The sequence below is a fragment of the Bufo gargarizans genome, chromosome 1 (assembly GCF_014858855.1).
Source record: "Bufo gargarizans isolate SCDJY-AF-19 chromosome 1, ASM1485885v1, whole genome shotgun sequence".
Lineage (NCBI taxonomy): Eukaryota > Metazoa > Chordata > Amphibia > Anura > Bufonidae > Bufo > Bufo gargarizans.
Genome location: NC_058080.1, coordinates 360,424,508 through 360,448,545, shown reverse-complemented (window position 1 = coordinate 360,448,545; position 24,038 = coordinate 360,424,508). Strand labels below are relative to the sequence as shown.

Sequence of the window (24,038 nt, the reverse complement as noted above, 5' to 3'; positions counted from 1 at the left end):
AGCATACATGGTTATCAGAGCACAAAAGGTTAAAACATTCAATAACAATAATGCTTTAAGAAAAGTAAATATTAAATCAGTGTTCTAGAAAACAAGCTGACGTAATATAACATAGTACGACTTTCATATCAGAGAATAACAGGTTCTCATTGAGACTGATTGTGCCAATGCTCCTAGAGAGTCAGTGGTGCACCTTCCATGGAGGGAGGGCCTAATGCTAAGCTTCCTCTCCTGCAGATATTGCATTTTCAGGCAGCTGCCACCAGGGGGAGCGTGCAAAAGATTATTACAGTAAGGGTTCATGCACACGACCGTATCTGTTTTGCGGTCCGCATATTGTGCAGTCTGTATGCTGTCCGCAGTTTATTTGCTGAACCATTGTTTTCAATGCATGATCCGTGTACTTTCTGCCTCTATTTACGCAAAAAGATAGAACACGTCCTGTATTTGGCAGGGGACTATTTTAAGTCAATGCAGATGCAACACAGAATACATCGGTATTTTGCGGATGTGCAATTTGCAGACCGGTTGTGTGCAAGGTGCCCTAAATGTACAAATTCCTTTACATTGGGCTCCCTCATATGAAGAAAGGTAGTGATTTATTAGTGTATTTATATCAGTTGTATGGTGTAAATACATTGAGAAATATGTTCAAAATAAGCACCAGTTCCACTTTTTCTACAACTGAAATCCCCCCCCCCCGATAGATTTTATATATATATATATATATATATATATATATATATATAAAATCTATCTATCTATCTATGCGCATATATATATATATATATATATATATATGACATTTTTAATAAAAATTTCTGAAATAATCAGAAATCAGAGTTCTGTGTTACTGGAGCCCATACAAAATTTTGCTGAGATTGGTGTACGCCCCTGGTCATAGTGTACATTTAGGTTAAAAGCTGCTGAGATGAAACTTGTAAATAATCACTGCTAAGGAAAACATAGTAGATTTGATACCTATGACACAAACTCAATTCCATATACCTAAATAGGGTTGTAGCGGTGGCAAAGAAATCTGCAGCAAATACATCCCTTACTAGAGGGCAGGCATATGTTACTTTAGATGAATAGGCAGAAAAGGAAAACACTCAAGTCCACCCATAAACCAGTGTTTTTATTTTTCCCAGTGTTAATCCAGAATAAGACAAAAATGAAGATCCTGTGAAAACCAAGCATTAAATATGTACAATTAGTGAGGCTTAGTTTTATGAGATTAGTTAAAAATACATGGTTCATTTATCTCTTCCCAAAAAAAGCATTACTCCTGGGCTGGCTTATACTGCAGCCAAGGGTACTTTCCCACTAGTGTTATTCTTTTCCAGCACTGAGTTCCGTCCTAGGGGGTCAATACCAGAAAAAAACACTTTTTTCCTAATGTATTCTGAATGCAGAGCATTCCGTTCAGGATGCATCAGTTCAGTCCCTCTTACGTTTTTTGGCCGGACAAAATACCGCAGCATGCTGCAGTTTTCTCTGGCCAAAAATCCTGAACACTTGCGGGATGCGGCATTAATTTCCATTGAAATGCATTAATGCCAGATCCGGCCCCAAGTGTTACGGCAAAGCGGATCCATTCTTTCCGTCCGCACATGTGCAGATCATTAATCTGTGAAAAAAATAAATACTGGATCTGTTGTTCCAGATGACAACCGGAAAGATGGATCCGGTATTGCAATGCATTTGTGACAGATCCACATCCGGATCCATCTCACAAATGCATCAGTTTGCGTCTAGTTTGCCGGATCCGCCAGGCAGTTCCGGCGACGGAAATGCCTGCCGGAATCCTCTGCCGCAAGTGTGAAAGCAACCTAATCCACTTTAATATTCTTGAATAGCCTTTTAAATATATAAAAAATAATCTTGCACATTCTTTATTAAAAATCTATTGTTTTGTGTACACAACTTCTCTGCAAGCCTATGAGCTGCCAGCATATTCATCTGTAGACTACTCCATATTCCTTCTGTCTCCTACCCCTAGCTTGCCTATACCTGCTAAATTAACAAGAAGAGGCAGAGGGAAGTTATCAAATCATACAGGGTTTGGACAAAAAAAATAAAAATATATATACATAAAATTGTTGAAAAGTAGTAAGTTTTTTTTATTTATTCTAGATGCATATGGGCAATAAACAAAATTGGTATACATACTATTTAAGTAATGGAGGTGGAACTGCAATATCAAGTGCAGCCCATGGTTAGGAGCGACAGAAGTTACACCGGTTTCCCACAAAATCTCCCCTCAGATCTAATGAGGGAGAACTCCTTTCTACAGTATGGCAACAGCCACAGATAGATATATATATATATATATATATATATATATATATATATACACACACACACATACAGTACAGACCAAAAGTTTGGACACACCTTCTCATTCAAGAGTTTTCTTTATTTTCACGACTATGAAAATTGTAGATTCACACTGAAGGCATCAAAACTATGAATTAACACATGTGGAATTATATACATAACAAAAAAGTGTGAAGCAACTGAAAATATGTCATATTCTAGGTTCTTCAAAGTAGCCACCTTTTGCTTTGATTACTGCTTTGCACACGCTTGGCATTCTCTTGATGAGCTTCAAGAGGTAGTCACCTGAAATGGTCTTCCAACAGTCTTGAAGGAGTTCCCAGAGATGCTTAGCACTTGTTGACCCTTTTGCCTTCACTCTGCGGTCCAGCTCACCCCAAACCATCTCGATTGGGTTCAGGTCCGGTGACTGTGGAGGCCAGGTCATCTGGCGCAGCACCCCATCACTCTCCTTCATGGTCAAATAGCCCTTACACAGCCTGGAGGTGTGTTTGGGGTCATTGTCCTGTTGAAAAATAAATGATGGTCCAACTAAACGCAAACCAGATGGAAGAGCATTGCCGCTGCAAGATGCCGTGGTAGCCATGCTGGTTCAGTATGCCTTCAATTTTGAATAAATCCCCAACAGTGTCACCAGCAAAGCACCCCCACACCATCACACCTCCTCCTCCATGCTTCACGGTGGGAACCAGGCATGTAGAGTCCATCCGTTCACCTTTTCTGCGTCGCACAAAGACACGGTGGTTTGAACCAAAGATCTCAAAGCTGGACTCATCAGACCAAAGCACAGATTTCCACTGGTCTAATGTCCATTCCTTGTGTTCTTTAGCCCAAACAAGTCTCTTCTGCTTGTTGCCTGTCCTTAGCAGTGGTTTCCTAGCAGATATTCTACCATGAAGGCCTGATTCATAGTCTCCTCTTAACAGTTGTTCTAGAGATGTGTCTGCTGCTAGAACTCTGTGTAATATTGACCTGGTCTCTAATCTGAGCTTCTGTAAACCTGTGATTTCTGAGGCTGGTGACTCGGATGAACTTATCCTCCACAGCAGAGGTGACTCTTGGTTTTCCTTTCCTGGGGCGGTCCGCATCCGAGCCAGTTTCTTTATAGCGCTTGATGGTTTTTGTGACTGCACTTGTGCACACTTTCAAAGTTTTCCCAATTTTTCAGACTGACTGACCTTCATTTCTTAAAGTAATGATGGCCACTCGCTTTTCTTTACTTGCTTTTTTCTTGCCATAATACAATATCTAACAGTCTATTCAGTAGGACTATCAGCTGTGTATCCACCTGACTTCTCCACAACGCAACTGATGGTCCCAACCCCATTTATAAGGCAAGAAATCCCACTTATTAAACCTGACAGGGCACACCTGTGAAGTGAAAACCATTTCAGGTGACTACCTCTTGAAGCTCATCAAGAGAATGCCAAGAGTGTACAAAGCAGTAATCAAAGCAAAAGGTGGCTACTTTGAAGAACCTAGAATATGACATTTTCAGTTGTTTCACACTTTTTTGTTATGTATATAATTCCACGTGTGTGTGTATATATATATATATATATATATATATATATATATATATATATATATATATATATATATATATATATAGTGCCCTAGTGGTAGGTGGCAGTAACACTTAGAAGGGATTATAACCTCACGTTTTTTTCTTGAGGCTGTAATAAATTGGGTACTTATAGTGAGTGTTGCATATACAGTATAATGTACCCATGACACAAGGTCAGAGTGATGGTTACACCCAGATTACCAGCTATACTTGAAAACATCTTTGTCCTGACATTTGTGCATTCATTTTTACCTTGGCTATATCTTGCAGAAAGAGTGTTCAAGAATCTACTTGCTGAAAAAGGTTTAAAGGGAACCGGTCATCATTTTTATGCAGCCCATACTAACAGCAGAATAAAGTAGAGACAGGCGAGTTGATTTCAGCGGTCTGTCATTTATAAATTAAAAGTAGGTGGTTGCCGAGAACCAACATCACAATCATTGCAGACTGGGCCTGGAAAAGAGTCACGGCCACCTGAGAAGAGTCCTGGTCATTTATGAATCCTGCCCACCTGCTGATGAGTGACAGGCTTCTACCTAGTTTTCTTCCTTTCTCTCTAGGAAAGAACTGCCAACCATCAGCAGATGGGTGAGAGCAGGAGATTAGGAATAACCAGGACTCTTCTCAGGTAGATTTGACTCTTCTCAAGGCCTGGACTGCAATGATTATGATGGTGGTTCTCAGCAATCTTCTAGGGTACTTTCACACTAGCGGCGGTCAAAACGCATGCAAACTGATGGCATTTGTCATACAGATCAGGATCCTGATCCGTATGACAAATGCATTGAAATGCTGGATCAGTCTCTCCGGTGTCACCCGGAAAAACGGATCCGGCCTTTTTATTTATTTATTACACATTTTTTGCGGTCTGAGCATGTGCAGATAGATGTTCTGGCTGTTTGGGTAGATTAACCTGGAATTCTTTGGTGGCAGGTTATGACGAGACTCTAGGAGCAGTGGGGGTGTTGCCATTACACCTAGAAGTACAAGTCTGCTGATAGATTAATGACCGGTCTGTTTTGCACCTTAGTGACCAAGCAATTTTTTTTTTCATTGTTGCATTCCAAGAGCTATACCTTAGTATATAGTCAGATGAGAGCTTGTTTTTGTGGGACAAGTTGTAGCTTTTAATGGCACCATTCTGGGGTACATACATCTCATTGATTCACTTTTATTAACTGTTACTGGGGGGGGGGGGGGGGTCATTTTGTGGCATAAACAACATGATCAAAAGAAAATTTCATTGTATCCCAAGACCAAGCGTTTATTTTTCTTTCAAAAGAGTTGTGTGGCCTTATTCTTGAGGTATGACTTGTAGTCTTCATTGAAACCATTCTGGGGCACGCAAGATATTTTGATCACTTTTTATTCATTTATTTTTTGCAGATAAAAAAAAAAACTGTGCCAGAATTAGTTTTTTTATGTCGTTACCTGTGCAAGATAAATAATGTGATAATTGTATAGCTCAGATTACAGATGTGACGGTACCAAACGTGTGGAGGGGATTTAATTTTTTTTTTTTTCTCTGCCCTCATTTCAAAACTTTGGCCTCTTTCACAAAAGTAATGTAGAAGGAGTCAAATTGTATTTAGGACAAAAAACTGATGGTTCTGCACACAAGTTCAATAAGTTTTTCAGCAAGTGCAGTTTTTCCATCCGGATTGTATGCATTTTTGACGTCAAGAAAAACTGATGTATAATAATCTACATCTCCTAGCAGTCATTAGTGAAAAACGCATTGCATCCGGATGCCTTATGTTTTTCACACAAGCCCCATTAACTTCTATGGAGCCAGGGCTGTGTGAAAAACACACAATATAGAACATGCTATGATTTTTGTGAACACAAAGATTATGCCTGAAAGACATGTACATAGACCCATTCATCAATAGGTCAGGATTCAGTCCGGATGCTGTGTTCACTACACGCATCACATCCAGACAGAAAACTCGCTTGTGTGAAAGAGCCCTTAGGGATTTACTTGGGGATTTTACTGTGTAGTACAGTGCATGAACTGCAATCCATTAGGCTAGGGGGGCTATAAAAAAAAAATGTATATATATATATTTTACATTCTTGGCCCCAATATTTCAAATATCAATAGTTTAAGAGCTTGTAACCGTAAAGAAAACAGTTGTGTTTTTTCCAGTAAAGAGAATGGGTCCAGAAGTGTAAGACAACACTAATATTCCAAATGATCTATTTTTGACATTTTTGTAGTTTTTTTTTTAAGCATGAAACTACACCCCCAGTTCATCTCGCTTGCTCTGGTCAATTTAGATGCTGCCGCTTTATTAACAAGCTGAGGGGACAGGGCACGCCAGACTGGTCAGTCCTTTGCTCTGAAGGAATGCATCTTGCTGAGGCTCACGGCCAAGGAAATTACGCAGCATTTCACTAGCATCTAGAGATCCGCCAGGCTTCAGGATGTAGTTTCTGTAGTCAGCACCCACCTAAAAGGAAATGCAAAAGCATAAAAAAATCACTATCCAGACAGAACATGCACTAATCATTGCCAATATGATTTAGGATATTATATAGGACTGGCCAGTAATTAATTAAGAACAAGAGGGCAATCCCTCATGTATCGAGGGAAGGTTCTTCAGTAGTACTGTAGCTTGGGGGAGGTCACTGCATTACGAGGTACACTCATGAGTCTAGTAAAGCTTTTTCTACCAGGTCCAATTTTTTATTTGGCTGTGTCCACACACTTCTAAATGCACATGTGGATTTCTGCATCAAAAAAAGAATAGGAACAAAGGATACATTTGAAAAGCCACAGCATATCCTAATATGTGCACCGAAAAATCCTATTGGTCAAAGATGAATTTTCATATATAAGTTTTCCATACAAGAATGAAGCTGAACTGCAGAGTGCGAAAATAATCTAGAACATGTAGAAACATTTACATATTAAAAATATTTTTTCATAGTTGACGAGTGCAACGCAGATTATATGGTTAGGTCCTACAATGCTTTCCATGTAGCAGCCATATTTGGGTTTTCAGTGTTAAAAAACATATGGCAGCAGATGACTAAACAGCCGTCTCCAATTGTCCAATAAAAGATCCAGGTTTCCCAGTCTATAAACCTGTACTCGGATGCAACTTACTGGCAGCAGCACATTTATACTGTCATGTCCCACACAAAATGTGTAAGTCAATGCAAACCCTAGAAGCCGTTTTATTATAACCTGCAGCATTCTGTTTAATATGTGAAAAACTAGATTTTTGTAGACTCACATGTAAAATCTCTTTCTCGCTGAGTTCATTGGGGGACACAGGACCGTGGGTATAGCTGCTGCTGTCACTAGGCTGAAAAGTGTTATACTCTCTCCGGGCTGGAGGGGGTATAGCCGGCAGGGGAGGAGCTATCAGTTTGTGCCCAAGCAATAGCTGTAGGAGAAAAACCATACAGGAAACAAACCATAACCCAACTAATGCCAGTAGGACAGAACCAGAACTGAGGACCCTACTAACAAACCAACCGCCATCACCTGCAGCAACAACAGAAATCAATGGGTGTGAGCTGTGTCCCCAATGAACTAAGCGAGAAAGATTTTACAGATGAGTCCACAAAAATCTTGTTTTGTTTTCTCGCTCGTATGATTGGGGGACACAGGACCGTGGGACGTTCTAAAGCAGTCCACGTGAGGGAAGAACCACACGCCATGGAAAACGTCCTTGCGGAAGCTTAAGACACTGCTGCCTGCAAGAACTTGCGGCCCAGAGCAGCGTCTGCTGATGCAAAAGTATGCACCTGGTAAAACTTTGAGAACGTGTGCAAAGACCAAGTTGCTGCCTTACAAAGCTGTGAAACGGAAGCATAAATGGAAACGAGCCCAAGAAGCGCCCACCGCCCTGGTCGAGTGGGCTGTAATACCGACGGGCGGTGCCTTGCCCCGGGAGCGGTATGCCTCAGCAATTGCCAAACTAATCCACCTGGCAATCATCACCTTGGAGGCTGCCAAACCTTTGCGAGGACCTTCAGGAACAACGAATTGAGAGTCCGTACGGCGGGACGAACTAGAAATGGATAAGTAAATCCTCAGAGCCAAAACCACATCCAGCTGATGGAGAGCTCCCTAGGATGTGAGGGAGAGAGGGGCAGAACGAAGGGAGAACAATGTCTTCGTTGACATGGAAGGCAAAGACTACCTTCGGCTGAAAAGAACGTACTGGGCGGAGCACTACCTTATCTTGGTGCAAGAATAAGAAAGGGTTCCTTAAAAGAAAACGCTGCCAATTCCGAAACACGCCTGATGGAGGTCATTGCCACCAGGAATGCAACCTTTCAGGAAAGAAGCCGGAGGGAAACTACATCTAGAGGCTCAAAAGGAGAAGATTGGAGGGAACCAAGAACAAGGTCCAAGTCCCAAGAGGGCAAAAGGGAGCGATACGGAGGAACGGTGCAAGCCACCAGTTGTAGAAAGTTCTTAACCGGGGCCTATTCTGGTAAAGGATGCTGGGAAAAAAATGGACAGCGCAGACACCTGTCCCTTTAAGGAACTAAGAGCAAGACCCAAATACAGACCTGATTGCAGAAAAGAAAGGATAGTGGGAAGTGAGAAGCACAGTGGAGGGAGGCTACGTTCCTCACAAAAACGCGGAAACTACCAATTTCTATAATACATTTTGGATGATGCTGGTTTCCTGGCCTTAATCATGGTGTGGATGACCTTGTCAAGGAAACCTCGCTGCTTCAGAATTGCGGTTTCAACTGCCACGCTGTCAAACGTAGTGACTCTAAATGCTGGTGGAAGACAGGTCCCTGAGAGAGAAGATAGACTGAGTGGAAGAGGCCACGGCGTGTCTCCTAGAAGGAGAATGATATCAGTGTACCACGCGTGACGGGGGCCAATCCGGAGCAATGAGAATCATCTGGATGCTCTCCATCCTGATTCTGCACAGGACTCTGGGCAGGAGGGGAAGAGGATGGAATATGTACAGTAGAGAGAACCCATCCCATGGTGCCACCAGTGCGTCTACGGCACACACCTGGGGATCTCTTGTTTGAGAGAAGAAGGCGGGGCGTTTGTTGTTGAGTCTGGATGCCATCAAGTCCACCTCCGGTCAGCCCCAATGGAGACAAATGTAGTCGAACACCTCCGGGTGCAGAGACCACTCTCCTGGGTCCACGGTCGTCCGACTGAGGAAATTTGGCGTCCAATTCTCCACTGCCGGAATGCAGACTGCCGATAGAACTTGTACATGAGTCTCCGCCCACTGCAGGATTTTTGCCGACTCCTACATCACCACTTGACTGCGGGTTCCTCCTTGGTGGTTGATGTAAGCCACCGCCGTGGCGTTGTCTGACTGGATCCGAATCGTCCGCCCCCTCAGGAGAGGGGTCCAATGGAGAAGAGATAGATGAATGGCCCGGAGTTCTAGGATGTTGATGGGCAGTTTGGACTCTGACTGAGACCATATGCCTTGGACTGTCCAGGGCGGAAAGACTCTGCCCCAACCCCGAAGACTGGCATCGGTGGTAATGACCGTCCATGAGACCGGGAGAAATGATTTCCCCGACTCCAAAGTTGGGGCCGAGAGCCACCACCTGATTGCCCAACGCACCCTGGGGGACAGGATGATGTGACGGTCCAAGGACTCCAGCGACTTGTCCCAAGACAACAAAATTGCCAGTTGAAGAGAACGGGTGTGAAATTGTGCAAACAGAACTGCCTTGAAGGAAGCGACTATTGCACACAAGACCTGCATGCAAAATCGGATTGATGGGTACCTGCGCCGGAGGAGAAGATGAACAGACCGCAGAAGGGCTAGCCGCTTGTCCAGAGGGAGGCGAACCAGCGCCGCCGGCATGTTGAGGAACACGCCCAGGAAAGTGATCCGCCTGGTGGGACGTAGGGAAGACTTCTGGAAGTTTACCAGCCAGCCAAAGCGTGCCAGGGTATCCAGAGTGATACGCAGACTGTCCTGGTTCTGAGTGAAGGTCGCTGCTTTGACCAGGATGTCGTCAAGTTAGGGAACCAGGGTGATGCCCCTGGTCAAGGAGAGGAGCTAGCACTTTCGTGAAGACTCGCGGTGCCATTGCCAAGTCAAAGGGAAGGGCGATGAACTCTTGGTGATGGGGCACTACTGAGAAGCGGAGGCAGCGCTGATGCGTCAGTGTTGGGGACGTGCAAGTACGCGTCCCGAATGCCTATTGGAGAGGAATTACGATCCGAGGTTACGATTTCAAGCGCCCACGTGTCCGAGATGTGGGCCCCGGCAAATTTCCTGATAAAGAAGGAGACATCCATCCACCCAAGAGGGCGGGGGCGCTTCTTCATGCGAAAGACTGCTTGTTGGCCAAGGGACAAGCAGGCTGTGCTCGCGGGCGCCAGGCTGGTTGAGACTTAAAGACTGTCTTTTTCCGCTGGTCTTGAGTGGAGGGCCTGGGAGGGTCTCCTGCTGCCGGTCGCGTACCAGAGAAGCGGCGAAAAGAATGGGCCCAAGCATTTGAAGGTTTACCCCGAAATGTGCGCTTGGATCTGCCCTGTGGGAGGCGAGTACTTTTACCGCCCGTAGCCTCGGCGACAATCTGGAGCCGGAAAAAGGGAGGCCTGTAAGGGAACACTTTGGCAATGAATCCGCTGCCCAAACCTTAAGCCACAGTTCGTGCCGTAAGGTTACAGCAAGAGCCGATGAGCGGGCAACAAGAGCCTCCGCGTCAAAGGAAGCCTCACGGAGATACTTCCCCGCCTGTGAGATTTGCAGGGCCAAAAAGATTGGAGCTCAGCTAGAGGGAGGTCCGCCGCCAAGTCCTGATTTAACCGGAGTGCCAATTCCGAGACCGCCTTAGCCACCCAGGCGGAAGCAAAAATGGGACGAAGTGCTGAGCCACTTGCTGCGAAAACGGACTTGGAAAAGGACTCCATACGGCGATCTACAGGATCCTGGAGGGATGAGCCATCGGCAACCGAAATGGCGGCATGTTTGGCAAGTCATGCGACCGGAGGATGTACCTTAAGAGGAGAGGACCACTTAGCTACACAATCCGCCAGAAATGGATAAAGTAGATCAAGTCGCTTGGCTGTGGTAAAGCGACGATCTGGATGGTCCCACGCATTTGCAATAACAACCGAAAAGTCGTTGTGCAAGGGAAAGGCTTTAGGAGATTGCCTGGAGCGGAGAAAAGACAGTCCCTGGTGGCTCGTGGAGGAAGGGGGGGGGGGGAAGTCATCCACCGAGGAAGGTGCGGACTGCGCAGGCGGGGATTTATCAACCAAACAACCCATGTGGGATAGGGTGGATTTGGATATTTTCGATAGGTCCTCCACTGTCCGGGATAGGGCACAGGCTCAGTCTGGTTCCACACGGTGAGGGTGGCCATGCTGCTGCGTAGGCTCGGGAGGCAGAATCTGTCTGGGCGCACAGCATGTGGAGCATATAGAGTCTGGCTGGCCACGCGGGAACTTAATTTTGCATTTAGTGCATGCATAATAAGTGGTGGCTGGTGGCATACGGGGGTTGCTTGTGGGTTCGGACATGGCTGCTAACCGAACCCAATACTGGTCTCGGGGCTGGAGAGGGATGTAACTGTCCTACCAGTTTGCAAGAGATCCCAGGTCCTGTGTTCCCAGTCGAAGCGTGCAGCCTGAATCAGCGCAGGGAAGGTGATAAGGATCCTCCCACGGAGCAGCGGCCAGAAGCAGAGCTCCGCCCCTAACGTCACAGAGAGGCGCCGAATTGCAGCCTACACTTCGATGAAGCCGTGGCCTAAATTATCCACTCGCGGCCGACCGTGATGCACTTCTGGTCAGCCGAAGGGACCCAGAGCAGCGTGTGTGGGACGCCCGCTTGCCAGCAACGAATGCAGAGACCCCCGGCGGCCCGGAGGAACAAAGCTGGGAGCGGCCGCAACCCGAACCAGGGGGAGGCCAGAAACAAAGCCGGGGACTAAGGTAGTGTCCGGAACCAACGGTGGAGCAGGGGGAAAAGCGGGAGCCTGGACAGAGTAGAGTCCCGAAGTGAGAAGGGGGGCAGGGTAAAATACTCACCTATTCCCAATTCACTCACCTCATCTTCTCCTCTTCACCCTCCCTCAGTGGACCAGCAGGGTCACCTCTTCAGCAGCTGGCACCCGAAGTGGCAGGAGTCTGGAATGGTGAGAGAGTCTTGTCGGATCCAGGTGACCCTTTGGCTGGCGGGAGGCAGGGGAGCTAGGCTGCCCTGATCCACCTTTACTTCTTGGGGGAGGTTGGGCGGTGAGGGAAACTGACACCGGTCTTGCTCCCTGGGTAGACAGAGACAAGGCGACTGTTTCCCAAACCTAAAAGGGTAAAAAAAAAGAAAAAAAAAGGAAGCCGCCCTACAAGCAGGGAGGTCTGCCTCCTACGACACTAAGCTAAAAACTGATATACTCTCTCCGGGCTGGAGGGGGTATAGCCGGCAGGGGAGGAGCTAACACTTTTCAGCCTAGTGTCGCCTCCTAGTGACAGCAGCAGCTATACCCACGGTCCTGTGTCCCCCAATGATACGAGCGAGAAACAATTTATTTTTACAGGGATATCCACTGAACACCTACTGTGTGCTTTTGTAAAATCTTACCTTTTGGCTCATAATTCCTTCCTGTTTGAACCGTGTGTAAAACATGTCCATGGAATACACCTCACTCCATAAATATCCATAATACTGGGCATCATATCCTCCAGCAAGGTGGCCAAATGTAGCAGGCATATTAGTCCCTAGAATGGTTGTGAACAGCAAAATAAACCATCAGCAATGCTATAAATACTGTAACATACCAGATAAGAATAACAATAATAATAACAATAAAAAATAATGATAATATCTAGGATGGACCTCCCTCTAGAAGGGTGTGTGTCCAGGCAAATAGTTGGTACTCTGCATTATGGGAGAGAATAAAGACAGAATGCATGGCAATTGCGTGGTCCTTAAAGAGAAGCAGTCACCATGAAAACACAATGCAATCTGCAGGCAGTATGTTATAAAGCAGGAGGAGCTGAGCAGACTGATGTGTAGTTTTATGGGAGAAGACTCCCTATAACTCTTATTTCATTCATTAATATTCCTGCTTATTCTGGGGTTTGAGAGTGAAGGAGATTAGGAAAGTTGTGTGAAAAGTTAAGGACTACTTTGACTAAAACACAAGATGTACTGAATCTTTTCCCATAACTGTGCATAGCAATCTGCTTAACTCCCTCTGCTCTATAACATGCTGCCTGCAGATCAGACACCATATACCAGGTGACAGGTTCTATCCCTTTAACTATATTAGCTTGAATTGGACTCTAAAGAAGTTCTCCGGGAATGATTTAAAATGGCCGCAAGCAACCTGTCCTAGAACGTTAGCAGGACTGGTTGTTTCCACTTGCACAGCAGCCTGGGGGTAGGGGGTGAGGCCTCCTGTCACTGCTCTACAATAGATCGCAATAATGCGACCCTGCCTACAATATGTCTTCATGGCTGAGAAGCCTGACAAGAAAACTCACCATATGCAAGTGCCAGATTGCAGTATGTAGTGAGGCCAAGTCCCCCTCATCCCCCTAGTCAGTTCTGCAAGTAGAGGCTACCTGCTCACATTCTAGGAAAAACTTATTGAGGCCCTTTGAAATCATTCCCGGAGAACCCACTACTTTGCAACATCTGGCACATGCAATAAAAAGTTTGGAACCGCGCTGCTTTAGACTAGATTCCCCGGTCACAACTCTTGTGAGTAGATTAAAACGTTTTAAAATCAATTGACAAAGGGTGCTTCACTATTTTGCCTATTCTTTTGAACCTCATAGAGGCTACTGTCTGTGGAAGACCGGACCTTGCTGGGGTGATAAGGAAAAGGTTTTGGAGCCCAATGCCATCCATCAGTGACCGGGGAATCTAGTCTAAAGCAGCGCGGTTCCAAACTTTTTATTACTTGTACCGAGTGTGAACACCTACCACACTATCCTGGAGCCTGCAGCAGCGCAAGTATTTGCCTTTATTGGGACACAGGACTGACTTTCATTGTGTGTTTTTTATCTGGCACATGCAGCTTGCACACCGTTCTGTAAGTGTAAGGTGCAGGGATGGTGTTGGCACAGTGGTCAAGCCAATGTCATCCATACATCACAGTTTCAACCCACAGATGCTGAGGTCAATAGCGACTGCAGCATCTAGGCAGCCTAATGAAAGCTCCTACGCCTGCCTTCGAAGAAAGTTTTTCACAGTCAGACAGAATATGCTGCAATACAGGTGTACTGCAGTGTATTATTAAACCAATGTAAGGCTTGCATGCTCAACAGTGGAATACCCGATTTTGTTCATCCCTCCTCCCAAAGAAAATAAATTAGACTTAAATCAATGAGTTTCATGTATTCCAATGAATTGCCCCTCACAGTGAATATACTTACCCTGTGCCACCACTTCTCCCAGTGCGTGGATGAAAACATCCGGTGTCTGAGCAGAGGGAAGCGGCCAATGGCAGGCGGGGACGAGCCTCCCTAGCATTACCCACAAAGCTAGGGAGGCCCGTCTCCGTCCCTGCCATAGGCTGCTCCCTCCCTCCCCCAACACTGGATGTTTTTATCTGCGCAGTGCGGGGAGCAGGAGCTGCGCAGGGAGCGGGGTAAGTATATTCACTGTGAAGGGCCCGGCACATGGGGGAGATTTTTATAATACTTGACAACCCCTTTAAAGTGTTTTTTAAAAGGATTTCATTCTGCTCACCTGGTGTTGCTGGGACTCCAAGAATCTCTTTACATAAATTGCTATATTCATCAACAGGGTTTACATTTTTCTGTGTGTGGAGCACTTGGTCTATTTTGGCTAAAACAATTTGCCGAAGATTCAGAAGACCTGCAATATATAGGAGACTTCATAATTGACAGGACAGGGATAATTCATAGGGAGGTCAGGAAAAAAATATAAATAATCTATTACCCCAAAAAACTGAAATGTGTTATCTTCGCCGACTGCAATGTAGTGCTGCAGTCCTACCACATTTTTGGGGGAAAACGAGACCAACTTATTAGCACGAAAAAAAAAATTATTGTTAAAAATTTCCTATAAAATTCCTATAATAGCCTGCAGCATTCAGGGTGGTCCAGCAGTGCCAGACCTCCCTGACTGCTTCCCCATTTCTCTAGTTCTGTTCTGGCCCTTTGTTTACATGCAGTTGGAGGGCTGTGGGGCGTGTAACAACAATCTTTGAGGGTTTCCTCATGAATATTTGTGGGTGTCAACAAAGACTGCCTTTCCCTCCCCCTGCTCTGCAAAGAGTGAATAAAATTGCTGCCCTGTCTGCAGTCTGACTCATGTTGTATGCGTGGTACTACAAGTCCCAGCTGTACTATACAATATCATTGCTGAGACACACAGGATCTTCCTCCTACCTGTTCTTGTGCAATGCTCTGCAGACACTTCCTCACAGCCAGCAGAAGAGTACAGAGGAGGGAACTCCTCTGGTCTTTGTCAGCTCTGTTTGCAGGGGGAGGAGGGAGAGAAGATCCTGTACAGTATTTGTCTCTTCAGTGCCTGGAGAAGAGGAACCCCTGCAGCTGCTCAGTACCTGAGGCAGAGCCTCCAACCCTGAGTCTGTGCTGCTTATGGTACAAGGAGTTAAACTGTGCTGAAGAATCCAGTAGAAGGGGGAGACACAGGGCAGCTAAGCCAGAAGATCTGCAGTGCAGGGGGCGTGGCTTATGACTCCAACCAGCACAGCCTTCACAGTGATGTTCCGTGCACAGAGACAGACCTGCTCCCTCAAGTTTGTAAACAGAATGTCATCAGAGCAGGGAAAAAAAGGTGACATCACAGGTCATGTGACCCTCAGCTAACTAGGAGAATGAGGCCTAGTTGGATCAGTGAGAGAAGTGTTCAGCTGCACATTTCGCTCTCCGTGCCAAACACTAATCTGTGCGATCAGTGCAATCAGAAGGGAAGGTTGAGTGATGATGGAGAGGACTGTGTGATGCACAGCCCTCTCCATTCGGAAGGTCTCCAAACAGCAGTCAAGAGGAAAGCTCTGATTAAAAGGGGTTGTCTGGGTTCAGCGCTGAACACAGACATGCCTCCATTTTCACCCAGGCAGCCCCATGACTTGAGCATCGGAGCAGTTCATGCTCCAATGCTCTCCTTTGCCCTGCGCTAAATCACACAGGGCAAAGGCATTTTCCGAAGTTCGAATGAAGTACCGGGCACTCCATGGGGCTGCCAGGAAGCCTGGTGATGTCACTGGCACTGATGGGCGGGCTTTAGCGCTGCCCTAGCCTGTAAAACGGCTTGGGTAGCACTAAAGCACGCCCATCAGAGCCGGTGAAGTCACCGAACACACAGCCGGTGGAAGCTTCCACCCGGCAGTGTGTTATTGCAAACAAAATCTAGCCACGATCTAGCGCAGGGCAAGGGAGCGCATTGGAGCATGAGATGCTCCAATACTAACATCAGGGGAGCTGCCGGGGTGAAATTATGGGTATGTCCAGGTCCAGCTCAGAACACAGACAACCCCTTTAACTGCAGCTTCTGGCCCTTTGATGAGATCATGAGTGGGAGGGGCCCGACGAGGAAGAATACTGCGGTTGTAAGTGTACAGAAATAGGATTTTTATTAACGTTAATTTTACTTGGATAGGTACACTTAATTTGAGCGGGAAAAAAAATATCATAATTCCCCTCCTGAATGGATCAAATCTGCAGCAGTGCAACCTTTAGCAAAAATCTGAGGGTTAGCTTTGGATTTCTGCCCTGGAAAATTGGATTTCAATCTGTTATGTGCAGGGCTGTGGAGTCGGAGTCGGGGACTCGGAGTCAGCAAAAAATGAACAGACTCCTACTAAATTTAAATTGGAATATTATTTTTTTTTTTGACCAGACCATTTTGGGGTGTGTATGACTTGATCAATTTTCTTTGGAGATAAAGTGATGAAAAACAGCAATTCAGCCTTTTTTATATTGTTAAATCCTTCACCATATGGACTAACTTTTTAATATTTTAATAGTATGAGTGTTTTCACATGCGACGATGCCTTTTTATTCAGTTGATTTTTGGGAAAGTAGGGCGAATTTACTTTAAAAAAAATTTTTTAAGACCGTTTTAAAACTCTCTTTTTACTTTTCATCAGATTGCAACTTATACAGAATAATCAAAATTGCTCCATTATTCTGTATAGAAATCACTATATTACAGTTCAGTGCTGCCACGTAGTGGCCTAAGCTGGGATATACAAATAATAAGCCTGGAAACCTAGTACAGGCTGCGGCTCATTTTTAGCATTTTTAGAACAGGGTGCTTTACCCGATCTCCGCTGGGGAAAGGCGCGTCTGAGCAGCTTGCGCTTCCGTTTAAGACTCTCAGATGCTGTGGTGACATTTGACAAATGCCACAAGGGGCTCCACTGAGATTTATCACCCAAGGGCCCTTATGAACCTGGAGCCAGCCCTGCCTCCAAGCCTGGCAACAGGAGCTTGGCCGTTTACTGTGGTCTTGCTGCTGCTTACAGTATGGCACTGGACCTCCAAGGACTCCTGCCAGCCCCATAATACTATATTAAAGGGTTAAGAGTACAGCTGCTTCAAATAGTTTACACATTGTCATTGGTTAGCAATACTGGGACCCAAAAAAAAAAAAATCACACACAACAAAACACTACATGTCCCATAGTTAATGGAGTTGTCCCATTACAAAAAATTAAAAAATTGTCCCCTATCCACAGAACAGGTTATAAAAGTGTTGGATTCATGTATCACGGAGGACATGCGTTTCCCATTTGAATGGAGTGGTGGTCACACATTGACACTGCTGCTCCAATCATGGGACTGCTGGAAATAGCCGAGTACCGCCCTGATCAGACAGATAGGGAATAGGTCGTTGTATTGGAATAACCTCTTTAAATGCAGAGGTCACACCTTTAACCAACCCGCTCTGGTGCAGCCTAAATTTCTAAAAGAAAGTAAAGCAGATCTCTGGTCATATTAGTTGTCACTTCTATAGTAAAACAGCTTTGCATGCAATAGACCTTTGACTAAACCCATCTAAGTTGTGTGAATCCTTTATCTACTATATTGTCCCACGTAAATTCCATCTTCTAACTATATCATTGACCAGACAATTTTGAAGTTTTATGATAACGGTACCTGTGTTTGCCAGACGGGATTTTATGAGCTTCTCCATTGTGTCATCTGGTATGGGGCTTCCAGTCTTGTAATGTTTTGACATTCGTTGCAGAGAATCCCTCTCCCACACCCAATTCTCCAACATTTGGGAGGGAGCTTCAACAAAATCTCTTTCCACGTGTGTTCCACTGAACATTGCGAAATCTGCCTGTGGCACATGTACAGCTTTAAAGCTGCAGTTTGAAAAAAAAGTGTACATTTTAAAGAAAATGCACCTGGTTGTACCTACCTCAGCACAGATCTGATGCATCACATGGCCAAATTCATGGAAGTACGTCTCCACTTCATCGTGCTGCAGAAGAGATGGTGCATCCTGAGTTGGTTTGGTGAAGTTGGCAACCATTGCAGCAACAGATATCTGTCTGCTACTATCTGGTAGGAGACACCCAGGTTGTAATCCAAAGCAGGCTGCATGGGAATATTTCCCTTCCCTATGACAAATGACATGTTTAGAACAATATAAGGCTTGTGTAATCTGAGTGACATAAAACATAAGGATTGGCATGGTGCAGAGTAATTCAGCAAATCATGCCTTACCGAGGATATAAATCAAGGTAGAACTTCCCCATAAGCTGGCCTGTCTTTGCATCTCGTACAGAATATAAAGTAACATCCTCGTGCCATACAGGAGCACTTTTTTCCAGCTCAAAGGTTAGACCCAGTAGCTCTTGGTAAATATCTAGTAGACCAGAAGTCACAACTTCCATTGGGAAATATTCCTTGAGAAGATTCTGATCCACACTGTATGTGGTCTCCTCCACTTGGTTCATGTAGTATCGCATGTCCCAAGCATTGATCTGCCCATCAAACTCAAGTCCTCTCTTTTCACATTCCTTCTTTTTCAGTTCTAATATGACTGCTCTTTCCTTCTCTCCCAAAGGCTTCAGTTTCTGGGATAATTCATCTGAGAACAAACATATTCCATAAGTTACCATAGTCCAGTGCAAAAACTCACATCTCATTGATAAATCTATTCATATATTGGACTTCAATTCTAAAATTATGATGGTTTCTCTGGTTTATACATTGGACAATGAAATATATCATAAGTGTACCATTCCGTCTGGTTTGGCAGACAGAACTCATGTAGAGAAAGACAGATGTAGCAAAGTGACCTAGATTTACTTGGAGTAAGAGGAATTTAAAGGCTATGGACAGGTTTGGGGCATATGATTGCATTTCACTCATTTTGAGTTAAAAATCTTTTTTTCAGTTGGTCTTTATTAATAATGTTCAGCCATTTCTGAGACACAAGGGTTAAAAAATAAAAATAAAGAAATAAAGAAATCTGTCTGCTAACTGTCACTTTGTTTTCCCGTCATCTGACAGCTCAGGTGTAGCTCATCTCTGATCTCCTGACCTCAAACACTTGAGCCATATTCTTATCAGTTTGATAAGAATTGAGCTATAAAGTAATGTTCAGGAGGTGAGAAGATAAAATAAGAGCTCTACATGAGCCATCAGCTGACAGGATTCAAAGAAAACAGAAAGTGATAGCTTGCAAACAGATTTTTGGGCAAGATTGATTTTTTTAACCTTTGTATCTCAGAAATCTCTGAACATTTTTAAGTTAAGTCAAATTTTTATTTGTATATGTACAGGAAAAATAAATGTATGGCAATACAAGCAAGCCTTCAATGCAAGGCAAACATTCTCCACAGCAGAATACAGAACAGCTTATCTTGCATAAAGAACTAATTACCAAATAGCAATAACAACTATTAGGGAAGACAACACAAGACACGACAACAGGCGCGTCAAATTCCTGTATTTGGTATTGGTAATAAAAAAATAAAATAAAATATCAACGTATAGTAGTCAGAGAGTATGTTATAAGGGTCTTTCGGGGATTCTGGCTAGAAACTAAGAAACCAAGAAAAAAAAAAACACACATCCTCGAACCAGCCCTCCTCCCTCTAACCAACTGTGGTAAGAGGGCGAATCTCTAAGGCCTCTTTCACACGGGCGTGAGTTATTTTGCCCGGATAAGAGCCGAGTGCGTTGCGGGAAAATGCGCGATTTTTTCTGCGCAAGTGCAAAACATTGTCATGCGTTGCACTCACGTGAGAAAAATCGCGCATGTTTGGTACCCAAACCCGAACTTCTTCATAGAAGTTCGGGCTTGGGATTGATGTTCTGAAGATTGTATTATTTTCCCTTATAACATGGTTATAAGGGAAAATAATAGCATTCTGAATACAGAATGCATAGTAAACCAGCGCTAGAGGGGTTAAAAAATAATAATAAAATAATTTAACTCACCTTAGTCCACTTGCTCGCGAAGCTGGCATCTCCTTGTGTCTCCGCTGCTGATGAACAAGACCTGGGGTGAGCTGCTCCATTAAATACAGGTTAAGGACCTTCGATGACGTCACTCCGGTCATCACATGGTACGTCACATGATCTTTTACCATGGTGATTCACCATGGTAAAAGACCATGTGATGACCGGAGTGACGTCATCGAAGGTCCTTAAGCTCTATTTAATGGAGCAGCTCACCCCAGGTCCTATTCATCAGCAGCGGAGACACAAGGAGATGCCGGCTTCGCGAGCAAGTGGACTAAGGTGAGTTAAATTATTATTATTATTTTTTTAACCCCTTTAGCGCTGGTTTACTATGCATTCTGTATTCAGAATGCTATTATTTTCCCTTATAACCATGTTATAAGGGAAAATAATAATGATCGGGTCTCCATCCCGATGGTCTCCTAGCAACCATGCGTGCAAATCGCACGGCATCCGTACTTGCTTGCGGATGCCATCCGATTTTCACACACCCCATTCACTTCTATGGGGCCTGCGTCACGTCAAAATCGGAAAATATAGAGCATGCTGCGATTTCAACTGAACGCACAAGTGATGCGTTAAAAACATCGCTCATGTGCACAGCCCCATAGAAATGAATGGGTCAGGATTTAGTGCGGGTGCCATACGTTCGCCGCACGGATCGCACCCGCACGGAAAACTCGCCCGTGTGAAAGGGGCCTAAAGGGAACCCAGGGAAGCCACAAGGAGCTGAAGGTGGAGTATATACCCAATTCGGAGGCCATCATCTCCTCAATTCTCATAATTTTGTGAAGCTCCTCAGCCCAGTTCACTCTAGAAGGCGCAATTGTAGACTTCCAAAGTCTTGGCATCACCAATTGCATAGCCATCACAAAACAGCGAAAGATACCCTTCCTCATGCGTTGAATTGGGCCAGTGAACATGAAAAGAAGTGCAACTTCCAGGGATATAGAGACGGAGACATGGCAAAGTTTATTATACAGGGCGGTATTATTCAACCAGTGTTGGAAGATCCTGGGACAGGACCACCAAATATGTTCTATGATCCCCACTGCCCCACCCCCCCCCCCCCCCTCCACAGGTGTCTGAGCAAGAGGGATACAGCTTATGGAGTTTAGATGGCGTCAAGTACCATCTGGTCAGTACCTTGTAGCTATTTTGCTGAATTCCATATGATACTGGGATCTTATGAGCAAGGTACAAAGCCTTGCCCCAGTCCTCTACCCATACATTGTAGAGATCAAATGTGTGGTTGGAGAACCAGACAAGCAAATCTGTCCAAATGGTAATAATGAGCGGATCAGTTCCTCCCGAGAACATTTTTAATAAAGATGAATTGGGAAAAAAATAAAAAATAAAATAGATTTTTAGCCCAAAGTAAGTAAAATGAAATCATAAAATATTTGCCCTGAAGGTGTCCACAGCCTTTACACTCCTGGAGAATACTATTTCTTATGATCCGATGTGGTCTGCAACAATTTATGATACAGTTAAGAAGGCTAGGGAGACAGGTTTCTTTTTCTATTTAAATGTTGTTTTAGTGTTAAAGGGGTTGTCTCACTTCAGCAAATGGAATTTGTCACGTAAACAAAGTAAAAAGGTTGTGTCACTTAAGCAAATAGTATTTATTATGTATTGTAAATTAATAAAAAAACACTTACTAATATACTGCGATTCTCCAGATTGCATCCTTTCTGGCTTGATTTGTTTTCCCAACACATTATACACTGTTCCTTTCCATGGTTATGACTACCCTGCAATCCATTAGTGCTGGTCGTGCTTGCACTCTATAGGAAAAAGCACTGGCCTAATGTGTGGTCCTGGCCACCAGAGAGCACTTTTTCCTTTAGTGTGCAAGCAAAGGAAGCAATATGGATAATCACAATATATTAGTAAGTGCCTTGTATTTTCCTTCCTCTACATAAGAAATGCTATTTGCTGAAGTGAGCCAACCCCTTTAATACAAGGCACTATAGGAATAAGCACTGGTCTCTCCGGAGGCCAGGACAGCAGGAGTGTAAACAGGCAGAGTTTTTATCAGTTAAGCTTATGGGAACGCTGGATGGTTCAGCAGGGGAATAATGAGAGAACTGCATGTATTGTATAGAATGGCTAAAACGTCTGGATCCTTAGTGTGGACTAGTCCCACCCAGCAATTTTTATTCTAATGCAGAATCTTTTAAAAGGCAAGTCTGAATGGCCCATCAGCACTGCCCAGTAAAAAGCAGACTGCTTTGAATAGCACTGGTAACGTACTGGCAAAGTTTTTTCCTAAAGGGTTATTACGGGATTGTACCACTGGGTTTAAAGCCACTGAAAAATTCTGAATAAATGCGCTATTTATCCACTCGTAACCTGAAAAAATAATATACACTATTTAGATAATGGGTAAAAAACCACTTGTGGAGCTTGTTCCCCTAGGTATCAGAGGCAGATAGCTTGGTGGAATCAAGGTAAGTATACACACACCTTATCTCCTATTGGAGATATACCGAAAGGAGTACTGTGCGAATGTACCAGGGTACTGAAATATTAACCCCTGGATGACTGACATTTGGATCCCCCAAGGTATACAAAAATAGGATGGTAAACCCAGTTTGGACCTGATCTGGCTAGTCCTGCACCCCCTGTTAGAGCAATGTACACCCAGTGTAACCACACTGGGAATAACAATCTCAGAGTGGTTCACTCTGCATGACAAAAGAGTTGGCTCCCTAGGTGCGCTCTACACGTTTCATCAGGATTGGCCTGAATCTTCAGGAGCGCTAATAGATAGAACGAAGATGTGAACATACAGGCAAAAAGGATGACCACCGTTGATGCTGTGTGGACATCCCCCACTGTAGAGGTACTGCTGATACACCTAAACTACCTATAAAAGTGCCCCTGATACATCTAGCTACAGTAGCGCTGCCCTAGCTGGTATGCTGAGGCCGCGCGTCCGACACTGGTATGGCCAGACTGTTTACCACCCTATTTTTGCATACCTTCGGGGATCCGAATGTCAGTCATCCAGGGGTTAATACTTCAGTACCCTGGTACATTCGCACAGTACTCCTTTCGGCATATCTTCGGCACACCCTTCTGTTGCAAACTCTCATCTCTTGGCATCACTGACCTGGCTCTCTCCTGGATCACATCATACCTCACAGACCGGACGTTTAGAGTCTCCCACTCCCGCACCACCTCCTCGTCTCATGCCCTCTCTGTTGGTGTCCCGCAAGGCTCTGTCCTAGGACCCCTGCTCTTCTCAATCTACACTTTTGGCCTGGGACAGCTCATAGAGTCCCATGGCTTTCAGTATCACTCCTATGCTGATGACACACAAATCTACCTTTCTGGTCCAGACATCACCACCTTACTATCAAGAATCCCACAATGTCTATCTTCTATATCATCCTTCTTCGCCTCTCGCTTTCTTAAACTTAACATGGATAAGACAGAATTCATAATCTTTCCCCCATCTTGTTCAACCCCCCCAACAGACCTATCTATCACGATCAATGGCTGCACATTATCTCCAGTCAAAAAAGCCCGCTGCCTTGGAGTGACCTTAGATTCTGCCCTTTCCTTCCGACCGCACATCCAAGCCCTTTCCACCACCTGCCGCCTCCAACTCAAAAACATCTCCCGCATCCGTGCTTTCCTTAACTTTGAATCTGCGAAAATGCTCGTACATGCCCTCATTATCTCCCGCCTAGACTACTGCAACAGTCTCCTCTGTGGCCTTCCATC

General features: G+C 44.7%; 1 protein-coding gene across 4 annotated transcripts in view; it reads right to left on the bottom strand.

Moving 5' to 3' along the window:
* Positions 1–5,257: 5,257 nt before the first annotated feature.
* Positions 5,258–24,038, bottom strand: part of THOP1 (thimet oligopeptidase 1) — a 51,014-nt gene continuing 32,233 nt past the window's right edge. For all 4 annotated transcript variants that reach the window (XM_044269125.1, XM_044269110.1, XM_044269117.1 and 1 more), the window contains exons 8-13: positions 18,555–18,921; positions 18,247–18,448; positions 17,979–18,165; positions 14,575–14,703; positions 12,457–12,593; positions 5,258–6,360 (exon numbers count right to left, since the gene is read on the bottom strand). In XM_044269125.1, coding sequence (XP_044125060.1) covers positions 6,202–6,360; positions 12,457–12,593; positions 14,575–14,703; positions 17,979–18,165; positions 18,247–18,448; positions 18,555–18,921 — 1,181 coding nt within the window. In that variant the 3' untranslated portion in view covers positions 5,258–6,201. The remainder of the gene's footprint in view (positions 6,361–12,456; positions 12,594–14,574; positions 14,704–17,978; positions 18,166–18,246; positions 18,449–18,554; positions 18,922–24,038) is intronic.